This window comes from Pezoporus flaviventris, unplaced genomic scaffold (assembly GCF_033815535.1).
Source record: "Pezoporus flaviventris isolate CSIRO_AGI_PZ_B2104156 unplaced genomic scaffold, CSIRO_AGI_Pfla_v1 ptg000138l, whole genome shotgun sequence".
NCBI lineage: Eukaryota > Metazoa > Chordata > Aves > Psittaciformes > Psittacidae > Pezoporus > Pezoporus flaviventris.
Window position 1 is genome coordinate 1,772,498 of NW_026892686.1, and position 10,937 is coordinate 1,783,434.

At 67.2% G+C, this 10,937-nt stretch overlaps 2 protein-coding genes across 2 annotated transcripts; both read right to left on the minus strand.

Moving 5' to 3' along the window:
* Positions 1-986: 986 nt before the first annotated feature.
* ANKRD39 (ankyrin repeat domain 39) lies at positions 987-1,913 on the minus strand. The gene is made up of 4 exons (XM_061478916.1): positions 1,741-1,913; positions 1,557-1,660; positions 1,264-1,467; positions 987-1,187 (listed from the first exon to the last, which is right to left on the minus strand). The coding sequence occupies exons 1-4, from the start codon at positions 1,838-1,840 to the stop codon at positions 1,050-1,052; spliced, it is 546 nt and encodes a 181-aa protein (XP_061334900.1). The 5' UTR covers positions 1,841-1,913; the 3' UTR covers positions 987-1,049.
* Positions 1,914-2,938: 1,025 nt separating this feature from the next.
* SEMA4C (semaphorin 4C) lies at positions 2,939-7,889 on the minus strand. Its single transcript, XM_061478917.1, is given in 14 exon segments — positions 2,939-4,442; positions 4,527-4,597; positions 4,679-4,836; positions 4,916-5,031; positions 5,112-5,334; positions 5,414-5,558; positions 5,750-5,925; positions 6,005-6,156; positions 6,243-6,359; positions 6,435-6,531; positions 7,234-7,332; positions 7,443-7,505; positions 7,602-7,717; positions 7,720-7,889. Coding segments are annotated over 14 exon segments (2,424 nt in total). The 5' UTR covers positions 7,784-7,889; the 3' UTR covers positions 2,939-3,615.
* Positions 7,890-10,937: the final 3,048 nt, after the last annotated feature.

Sequence of the window (10,937 nt, forward strand, 5' to 3'; positions counted from 1 at the left end):
GCCTGGGGACCTGGTGCCCCATAGAGGGGGGGGGGGGAAGGAGACGTGGCCCCCCACCCCAAAAGCACAAGTTCCCTGGGTGCCCTGTGTAAGTTATTAGGAGAAGGTGAATCACTGTTGTTAATTCCATCTCGATGCTCGGATCCGGGGGCCCGCGGGGGGCGATGATCGAAATAATAATAATTATGAATAATAATTAATAATAATAATTAATAATAATAAACAAGACAAAAAAAAAGGACCCTTTTTTATTAAATCTTCCTCTATGCAAACCCCACCCCCCCGTGAATTCCTATTTATTTTCCATATTAGCTTTGATTTGTATATTTGGGGTGTCCCGTTCCCCCCCCCCCCGTATCCCGGTTGTGATACCCACTGTGGAATTCTACCTGATGGGGTTTTGGGGGTGATTTTGGGGGTAATAAAAGGCTCTCTCTGTACGTCGGTCTCCTCCGTGCTTAACGGTGGGGTGGTGGGGGGCTACGGGAGGTCCCGGTTACCGGGAGGGAGCTACGGCGATCGCCGCCTTTAGGTGACGCGGCCCCTTTAAATCTGCCCCCGCTGTTGTTTACAGCGCGGAGCTAAGGCCCCGCCTCCCTGGGGCGGTGATTGGCCTCACTGCCTGAGGTGGGGCGAATGGCGATTGGCAGTCAGGAGGAAAGGCGGAGGGGCGGGACGCGCTGTGGGCGGTGATTGGCTGCGGGGCGGGGAGGGCGGGAGCGATGTGCGGTGAAGCGGTCACTGATTGGTTGTCCGGAAGGGGGTGGGCGGGGCGTTGCGCTGGGGCGCTGCAGTCCCCACATAGAGGAGCTCGGTGGCGGCTGCGGGGCGCCGCCATTGCCCCTTCGCCCGCAGGTAGGGGGTGCCCCACGGCACCGAGCTGGTTGTGGCCGCCTCCCCCCGGTGGGGCTGAGGAGGAGCGGAGGGGGGAACAGCTAAAAATGGCTCCGGACACCAGGGACAGAGGCACGGACACGGACACAGCGTTGGGTGCCGCAGGCGCTGTTTATCCATGGAGAGGAGTCCCGCGGCGGCTCCCGTGTCCCCGCTCAGGTACCCAGCAGGTCCCGCACCGCCGGGTGAGCCATGTCCCGAGGCCGCCGTCCTTTGGCATCGGCGACGCCGGCCAGCGCCGGGCTGTGCTGCAGGAGCAGCGCACACAGCTCCCGGTGGCCTTGCTCGGCCGCCTGCGGGTGACACGGTGTGGGTGACAGCACCGGGGACACCCCCCCACCCCACCCCGCCTCGGCCCCATCGCCCCACCTTGTGCAGGCTGGTGCGGCCGTCCCCATCGGCAGCAGCGGGGTCAGCGCCGTGGGCCAGCAGGAGCCGGGCGATAGCGAGGTGTCCGCAGAAGCTGGCGCGGTGCAGCGGGGTGGCCCCGCCGGGGGTACGGGCGTCGCAGCAGGCTCCGCGCTGCAGCAGCAGCCGGCAAACCCCCAGGTGCCCGTTGCGGCTGGCGTAGTGCTGCGGGCGGTAGGACGGTGGGCACGGCGGTCGGGATGCTCGTACCGCCGCCCCCCCCCGCCTCCCCGCCCGTGTTCCTCGCCCCGTACCAGCGCTGTGTACCCCGCCAGGTCGGTCTGGCCGGGCTCCCCGCGCCGATCCAGCAGCTGCCGCACTCGGGTCTCGTCCCCGTCCCGCGCCGCGGCCCAGATCCCTGCGGGCAGCGGGCACCGGGTCAGGCGAGGTTCGGAGCATGCCCCTGCCCTCAGCCCCCCGTCCCGCTCCACACCCGACCCCGCTCGAAGTCCATCTCGGGCAGGCTCTGGTGTGCGCTCGGCACCGCCACCCGCGACGGGCAGCAGGGACCCGGCGGCGAGCGGCGGCCCGCAGCCATCGCCAGGGCCGGGGGAGACCGAAGGGAGCCGGGGGAAGGCGGAAAGAGCCGAAGGGAGCCGAGGGAAGGGCTGAAAGGGGGGTCGAGGGAAGGCGGAAAGAGCCGAGGGGAGCTCAGGGAAGGGCTGAAGGGAGCCGAGGGAAGCCGGAAAGAGCCGAAGGGACCGAGGGAAGGCGGAGAGACCCGAGGGAAGGCGGAAAGAGCCGAAGGGGGCTTAGGGGAGACGGGAAGAGCCGAGGGGAGCTCAGGGAAGGGCTGAAGGCAGCCGAGGGAAGCCGGAAAGAGCCGAAGGGACCGAGGGAAGGCGGAGAGAGCCGAGGGGAGCCGAGGGAAGGCGGAAAGAGCCGAAGGGGGCTTAGGGGAGACGGGAAGAGCCGAGGGGAGCTCAGGGAAGGGCTGAAGGCAGCCGAGGGAAGCCGGAAAGAGCCGAAGGGAGCCGAGGGAAGGCGGAAAGAGCCGAAGGGACCGAGGGAAGGCGGAGAGAGCCGAAGGGGGCTGAGGGGAGACGGGAAGAGCCGAGGGGAGCTCAGGGAAGGGCTGAAGGGGATCGAGGGGAGCCGGAAAGAGCCGAGGGCAGTCGGGGGAAGCCGAACGAAGCCACGCCCCGAGCTCTTGGGTCCATTTCGGCCCCGTCGCCGCCGTTAGGGGCGCGCTAGCGCTGGGCTGTGCTCCCCCCTCGGATCCCATGGCGGCTCTGCCCCCCCCCCCCCGGGTTCCCACGGCCCGGGCAGCGCTGGCCCCGCTCCCGGAGCACCCCCCCCCCCCAGGACCCCGGGTGCCGTTTCCGCCCTGCTTCCCGGCAGGCCCTCCCTGGGGACCCCGCACTGACCCCCGGCATCCGGGGGGGGGACACGGGACGGGACACACGGGCATGGGGCCAAGCCTCCGCTCTTACCCCCCCCCGCCCTGGGAACGGCACCGCGATGCCCTTTTATAGCCCCGAGCGCGGCTTTTTTCCATGAGCTCAGTGGCTGGGGGGGGCCCAGAGCCCTCCCCGCACCTTCCCCCCCCCCCCCCCCCGGCTTCACTTTCAAGATGTGCTGATGGTTGGGGTTTTTTTTTACTCCTTTTTATTATTAATATAAAAATACTCACGTATTTACAGCAAATAAATATATTTTGGTAACAAATAAATTACACTGGGGGTGGGGGGGTTATACAAAAGGGGCCCGAGCGGGCAGCGTGCAGGGGGGTGGCAGGCTGGGGTGGGGGAGGGTATTTACAACCAGGGCCAAAGGGGTACGAAGCCCTGGGGGGGGGAGAGGTGTGAGGAGGGGGGGCATTAGAAAAATTCTCTGGAAGAAAAACCCAATCGGTTCTTAAATCATCCCAAAAAGTCATCCCGCAGCCACTGCCCAGGGTGGGACATGGCACCCGGGGGGGGCAGTGGTCCCCAAGGCTGGTGGCAGTCCCCAAAGGTCAGTCCCTTGCTTGGGACACGGTACCGAAGGCGGACGTGGTGACCAAGAGCAGCTCTGGTGGCCCAAGACGGGTGTCACGGTGCCACTGCCCCAAGGCAGGTGCCGGGGTGGCAGTGCCCAAGACCGGTACCAGCATTGCAGTGAGAGTCCCATCCACATGGTGAGTGCCAACATGGCAGTTCCCAAGTCAGGTACCAGCACCGGCATCCCTACACTGGGCACCAGCGCCCACACTGCAGCCCCAAGGCGGGTGCTGGTGCCCAGGCGTTGGTCCCTACAGTGGGTTGCCAGCGCCGGGGTCCCCGCAGTGGGTGCCCCTGAGGTAGGTACAGCTGCTCGGCGGCCACCGGCTGCTCAGACCGACGACTCCTCAGGGTTGGAGTCGGGCAGGGGCTGGCGCTGCTGCAGCTTGCGCCGCAGCTCCTCGGCCAGGTCGGCGCAGGGCGGCCGCTCCTCGGCACCCAGCGCCAGGCGGATGTAGCCGTTGGAGGAGGAACCACGCAGGGGACCAAGGTGGATGCGGGTGGGTGAGTGAAGGGGCTGCCCAGGGATGCCGCTTGGTGGCGAGGTGGCACCGGGGGGGCCGCCGTTGCGGCACGTGGCGTGACCCGGCACGATTTTGAGCGAGCCGTCCGAATAGTAGTAACTGGCCGGGTCCCAGAGCTTCTCATCTGAGTCGGACGCGGCGCTGGGGACGAAGCGGGGACTGGGGGGCTCCTTGGGCAGCTCGATGGGGTACACCAGGGTGCTCTCGATGGCTTTGGTGCCTTTCCCCAGCTCCTCCCGCAGCCGCCGCCACAGCGAGAACACCACGAGCACCAGCACCAGGCACAGCGCGCCCAGGCACACGGCCACCACCCACACCAGCCCTAGGCTCTCCAGCGGCGCCCTCGTCTCCAGGGGTACCCCGGCCCCGGCCAGCACCACCACCCGGTACACCTCCCCGCCCAGGCGGGCACCCTGCTCCTCCGAGAAGCACCGGTACGTGCCGCTGTGCTGAGCCCCTGCTCCCGGCACCACCAGCGCCCGCAGGCGGGTGTCGTGCAGCACCAGCGCCTGCTCGGCCGGCAGCGCCCGGCCCTCGAAGGTCCACAGCGCCTGTGCCAGGTTGGAGCCCAAGCGGCACGTGAGAACCAGGTCGGTGCCCGCCACCACTGTCACGTTTTTGGGGGTGATGGAGCCTGTGGGAGAGCGGCGCAGGGTCAGGAGGGGAGGCAAAAAGCCAGGGAGGACCCCAGCCCCGCGCGGCATTGCCGCGGTCTCACCTTGCTTGGCCACCTGAGGCAGGGTGCAGGCACGGGTGTCGGAGCTCAGCACGTCCTGGACCAGTTGGGACCTGCGGGAGGAGGTGGTGGAAGTGAAGGGGGTCCCTGTGGCACAGCGGGTGTCCCCCCATCCCCACAGGGACCCCCTGTACCCGTTGAGGCCGTCAGTGCGCACGCAGAGGCTGGCGTTGCGGCTCCAGGCGCAGTAGGGATCCCGGGCGAGGACGCAGTCGGTGCACGACTGGTACCGGCTGCAATCGGCCAGCGGCAACTGGGCTAACTGGAACCGGGAGCCAGCGAAGAGCAGCTTCTGCGAGGGTAGGAGAAGGGGTGAGGTGACACCCGAGGTGACACCCGGACACCGTCCCCTGCCCCGGGGCACCTCTCACCTTCCGTCCAGCCAGCACCAGGCTCTCCACAGGCTGCGCCGGCTCGAATACCTGCAGCTCCTCAACCAGATGGATGCGAGTGCCCAGGTTCAGCGCCTTGTGCACCCAGCCATCACCTGCGGGTCCCAGCGGGCTGTGAGGGACATTCCCACACCGGGACCTTCCCGTGGTGGCTCCCCCTCAGCCCGGCACCTACCCGTGCCGATGAAGAGCACCTCGTAGATGGCACCGTCCAGCCCGGCCACTCGGTCCACCACGAGCTGGGTGAAGTTGGAGTCCTTCTTGAGCAGCAGCGGGCGGCCACGGTGTGGCAGGATGGGCTCGTCCATGAGCGGGTGCTTCTTGGCGAAGTTGAGGGTGTTGTCGGGCAGCTCGAGGGAGCTGGCGAAGCCGTTCTGGCGGTGCCAGTCCGTGATGCACTGTGGGACCGAGGTCACCGTCACTGAGGGACTGTATCCGTACCCCATCTCCCTCCCCACTGCCAGTACTGGCACTCACCGCGCCGGGACGGGGACTTGGCACCTCATCTGAGTACCGGCCCCACTTCTGCGCCTGCTCCCGGTATTCCTTGTAGGGGCCCTCGAATGCCTTCTTCACCTCCAGGATGTGGTACCGGCAAATGGCTGAAACATCCACGTCCCCCCTGCAAGCAACAGGGCGGGATGGAGGGGAGCCACCAGTTCTGGGGCTGATGCCACCTCCCCATGGACCCACCGCCAGTTCTGGGGTTGATGCCACCTCCCCATGGACCCACCGCCAGTTCTGGGGCTGATGCCACCTCCCCACGGACCCACCGCCAGTTCTGGGGCTGATGCCACCTCCCCATGGACTCACCAGCGGGCCTGGAAGACCCCAAAAAAGGTGGTGTCCTGCCACTCATCCCCGGGCAGGGTGAACACCGCCTGGAGGCGGTTGAAGTGGAGCTGCTGCTCGGGGGCTGAACACACCAAACGGGCCTTCAAGAACGTTGTCCACTTCTTCTGCAGCGTGCGGGCCCCGCCGACGTCCCCCTGCGCACCCAACCGGTGTCACCGCAGGGTGAAGCCACACCAGGACGCCGTCCCTCGCCCCGGTGTCCCCTCCCTGTACCTTGCAGACCCGGGCCACGCGGGCCACCACTTGCTCGGCGTAGCAGTCGTACTCCACCGCGCGCTCGCTGAAGAAGAAGTAAACTTTGTCATCGTCGCCGGTGGCGCTGGCCGCGCTCTCCTGCACGTACGCTGAGGCCACAAAGTGGGGCTCTGTGGTGGAAAAGGGACATCAACCCCATGCCACGGGTTGGGGGTGTCCATGCAGTCCTCCCCCCCCATGTCCCCCCCAGCCCTACCGTTCAACCAGGAGGTGAGATACTCGGTCTTCATGGAGTAGTGGGGGCCCAGGTTGCGGAGGATGACGGGCTCCGTGCCCAGGAAGTTGTTGAAGGTGGCTGAGTAGAGCTCCCCGTCTGCGAGGAACAGGGTTAGGAAGGGGACAGGGGCTGGGGTGGGACCCCCCCGCTGGCCCCAGCAGTGCCACTTACCCACGATGAGGCCGGTGTGTCCCTTGGTGGGGTCATAGGGGCACTTCCCTTTGCCGTCCTCAAAAGCCACTTGGTCCAGGGTGAAGCCAGAGAGTTCCTGTGGGGCACAGGAGCAGGTAGGGGGGTTCAACACCCACCCTGCTTCATGTCACCATGAGGTGATCTGAGCACCCCTGAGCAGCCCTGGTCCCCCAGATGAGCCTCTGGGGCACAGGGACACCACTGGATGATGCTTCTGGGCACAGGGAACACCCCTGGGTGATGCTCCTGGAACAGGGACACTCCAAAGATAACCTTTCTGGGACAAAGACAGCCTTGGATAAGCCATTACAGGGACAGGACACCCCTAAAACGCTCCAGGGTGACAGGAGACACCCCTGGACCACCCTATGGGAACAAGGCCACCCCTTAATCATGCCCCTGGGGAGAGGGACACCCTTGGATGATGATCCTGGGAATAGAGACATCCATGGAGCACCTTCCTCAGGACAGGGGCCACCCCTGGGAGATGCTTCTGGGGCAGGCATACCCCCCAGATAGCCCTTCTGGGATGGAGCACAGACACATTATGGGGAGAAGAACACCCTAACAAAGCTCCAGGTGGTCAAAGGGACACCCCCAAACCAGCCTCACAGGAACAAGGCACCCCCTTAATGACACCCCTGGGGACAGGGACATCCCTGGAGCACCCTTTTGGGGATAGGGACACCCCTTGGTGATGCTCCAAGGCCGGGTGGGGGTGTCTGGGGGGGGAAGCAGGAGGTGACAGGTTCTGGGGTCCCCCCATGGCCGCACTCACGATGTAGGTGCACTTGGGCTGGAAGGCGTAGGTGCCGCAGGCGTAGAGATGGGAACTGTTGTAGCTCTGCAGGAACCGCACGTAGTTGAAGCAGTCAGTCTGGGGGGGGGACAAGAGGCAGTTAAGGGGGGACACACCAGGACACAGCAGGGTGCCCTGTCACCCTTTCATCCCCCCCCGACTGCAACCACAGCACCCGCTTCCCCAACCTGGTTGTTCTTGCCCTTCTGGATGCACTCGGCTTTCTTATCCACGGGGGCTTCCCAGGAGATCTGGGGATGGGAGACAAGGGGTCAGGGGGCTCCAAACACACACCCCCCCCCCCGACCCTCCAGGAACACCCCGTGGGGGGGTCCCTGGGGCCTCACCGCTGCCTTGAGCTCCACGGTGCCGGTGGCCACGGCGAAAACGGCCTCCCGGGCCCCCACGTAGAGCAGCGCCTCAGCCGCGTCCAGCGTCAGCGTCAGGTAGTGCGAGACCCCCCCTGCGAGAAGCGCTTGGCCACGTCCTGCAGCTCTGTTGGGAGGGGGAGACACAAAGGGGGGGACATGGGGGTGAAGCCCCAGCCCCGCCGGGCACCCGCAGCCCCCCCTTGACCCCCTCCTGCAGAGCACAAAGGGCTCTTTGTCACCGGGGCGGGCGCTGGCGGCGCCGCGCGAACACTGCGGCCTTTGGAGGGACCCCGCGGACCCCCCCGGCACCGGCACTACAGAAAGGCACCATTGAGAGGGGGGCACCGGGGCCCCTGGGTGGGGATGGGGACACGGGGATGGCACGGCATGGGGATGGCATTGAGGGGTACCGCATGGGGACAGCATGGGGATGGCACGGACACACAAGGCAATGGGACAGCATAGGGACAGCATGAGGATGGCACATGGATGGCACAGGGACGCTGGGTGCTGGCACAGCATGGGGATGGCACAGGAAAGGACAGGAGTCAAGCACGGGCATGGCACAGGGATGTGGGTCATGGGCATGGGGACAACACAGGGACAGGGGACATGGCACAGGGACGCTGGCACAGCACAGGGATAGAGGACACAGGGCACTGCCACTGCGCCAGGGCATGGGGACACGGGGCATGGGCACAGGGACAGCAACAACGGCGCTGGCATGGCACAGGGACATGGCACACGGCAGATAGGGACACACAGTACCGGCACAGGACAGGGACACAGGGTGCTGGCACGGCTAAAGGATGGCACCTCGGGGTGCTGGCACGGCAGAGGGACACAGCACAGGGATGGGGACCCCAGGCACTGGCACGGCACGGAGTCCCCCTCTGCTCTCACAGACCCCCAATGCAGGGGGGTCCCCACAGCACTGCCAAGCTGGGAGGGGACAGAACGTGCCCGAGGTGGGGACAACAGAGCCCCAGGGAGCAGCACCCCAACCCTCTCCATTCCCCTCTCCCTGGACGCCCGCAGTTACTCACCCGCGTACGGGGACGGTCTTGCGGGGCACGGCGCTCCACGAAGACCCCGGTGCCGCGGCAGCGGTGGCAGCGGTGGCGAGGGCCAGCAGCGAGGCGAGGGCCAGAAGCCAGTGGGGGGCCATTGCGGGAGGGGACGGGACAGGGACACAGAGCCTGGGGGGGCACACGGACACGGTCGGGCCCCGTTAGGGTAACGGGGCATCACGCGGGCGGCGCGGGGACAAGGCGGCCATTGAGGAACGCGCATCACGAGGCCGGGGCGCCCCACGCAGTGGGGCGGGGGACACACACACACGCGGGTCCCCAATCGCTGCGCCCCCCCAATCACGGTCCCTCCTCCGGTGGTGACGAGCAATGTGGCGGAGGGGGGTCCACGGAGGAGGAAACGGGCCCTTCCGCTTCCCCCCCACGTCACCCCCGGCCCTGCCCCGGTGTGTTCGGGGGTGCCCCAGCCGTGCGGCCCCCCCCCACACCAGGCTGGGCAGGATGCGGCCGGGAATTGTTCTGCCCTGCCCAGCGGGAAGCAGGAAGCGGAGAGGAGGGGGGGGGGGGGGGTCTGGGGGAGCCTGCATCAGCTCGGGAAGGATTTCCGGGAGGGTGGGGGGCCGGGAATGGGACCCCATGGGCGTGGGAATGGGGGACGCCCCAGAGCGGGGAGGGGGTGCGGGCAGGGGGCTGCTGGTGCCATGGGCATGGTCAGGGTGCCATGGGTACGGTTGGGGTGTCATGGTCAAAGCTGGGGTGCAATGGACACAGCTGGGGTGCCATAGGCATGGTCAGGGTGCCATGGACATGGCTGGGGTACTACAGGCATGGCTCTGGCGATGCCAGGGTGCCATGGGCATGGTTGGGGTGCCATTGGCACAGCCACAGTGCCATGGGCATGGCCAGGTTGTGATGGGCATTGTTGGGGTGCCAGAGACATGGTCAGGGTGCCATGGACATGGCTGGGGTGCTACAGGCATGGCGCTGGGGATGCCAGGGTGCAATGGGCACAGTTCAGGTGCCACCGGCACAGCCACAGTGCCATGGGCATGGCCAGGTTGTGATGGGCATTGTTGGGGTGCCACAGACACGGTCAGGGTGCCATGGGCATGATGAGGGTGCCATGGGCACAGCTGGGGTGCAACAGGCATGGTTCTGGGGACAAAGGCACAGCCAGGGTGCCATGGGCATGCCACAACCATGGCCACGGAGCCATGGGCATAACTGGGGTGCTGTGGACACAGTCAGGGTGCCACGGGCACAGCTGCGGAGCCGTAGCCAAAGCTGGGGTGCCGCAGGCGTAGTCAGGGTGTAACGGTCACAGGCAGAGTGCCACGGGATCAGGGTGTAACGGTCACAGCCGGGCCGCTGTGGGCACAGCCCCGGGCACGGCCGCGGTGCCAAGCGCAGGGACAGGCACCCCGAGGGCACAGGGCACGGCCGGGCTGCCACGGGCAGGACGGGTCCTCGGGGTCCCCAGTTCCGGTGCTGGGCGCCCGGGGGTCCCACGGGGGAACCGGGGCACCACGGTCCCATGGCAGCGCCCTCCCGGTGGGAAAGGGGGGGGGGGGGGGGTCCGCAACCGACGGGGAGAAGAGGGGGGGAACCAACGGATGGCGGCGATGGATCCCCGTTAGCGGAGGGGGTGCGCGGCGCCCGCAGCAGCGGGGGGGGGCGATGCCACGGCCGGTACCGGGTGGAACAAAGCGCCTCCCCCGCGGCTCCGCCACAACAATACCGGGGCGGGGCGGGGCTGGGGCCGGGCGCGGCGGGGGGGGGTGGGGTTGTGGGGGGGGGCAGGACCGGGCGCATTCACTCACCTCGGGGCTCGGGGAGGGGGGGTGGGGGGGGCCGGGCCGGGTTGGCGGGAGGCGGCGGCGGCGGCGGGTGCTGGCGGCGGAGGGAGCGCGCCGCGCGGCCCCGTGCGGCCCCGCCCCGGCCTGACGTCACGGGTGGGACCGGACCGAAGCCGCTCGGCTCGGCTCGGCTCGGCTCGGCTCGGCTCGGCGGGGTCGGGTCAGGTCGGGTCGGTTCAAGGCGGGCCCCGTTGTGCCAAAGGGGATCCGTTCCGAGCGCAATAAACAGCGGGATGGGGCCGCGCGGGGCAGACGTGGTGCGGGTGGGAGCTGCACCGGTAACGACCATGGATCCATGGAACGGGTTGGGTTGCAGGGAGCTGAAAGCTCCGGATCCCGTTGCTAACGGCCTGGGTTCACCGCTCCGGGACAGCCCCGATGCCAGCAGCACGGTGACATGTGCCAAGCGACAGACGTGCCCGTGC

Excerpts from the sequence above, each read along its gene's own strand:
- ANKRD39 (XM_061478916.1), bottom strand. The coding sequence starts at position 1,840 with ATGGCTGCGGGCCGCCGCTCGCCGCCGGGTCCCTGCTGCCCGTCGCGG. Across the intron at positions 1,661-1,740 it reads CGAGATGGACTTCGAGCGGG|GGATCTGGGCCGCGGCGCGG; the intron begins GTCGGGTGTGGA and ends CGCTGCCCGCAG. Across the intron at positions 1,468-1,556 it reads TGGCGGGGTACACAGCGCTG|CACTACGCCAGCCGCAACGG; the intron begins GTACGGGGCGAG and ends TACCGCCCGCAG.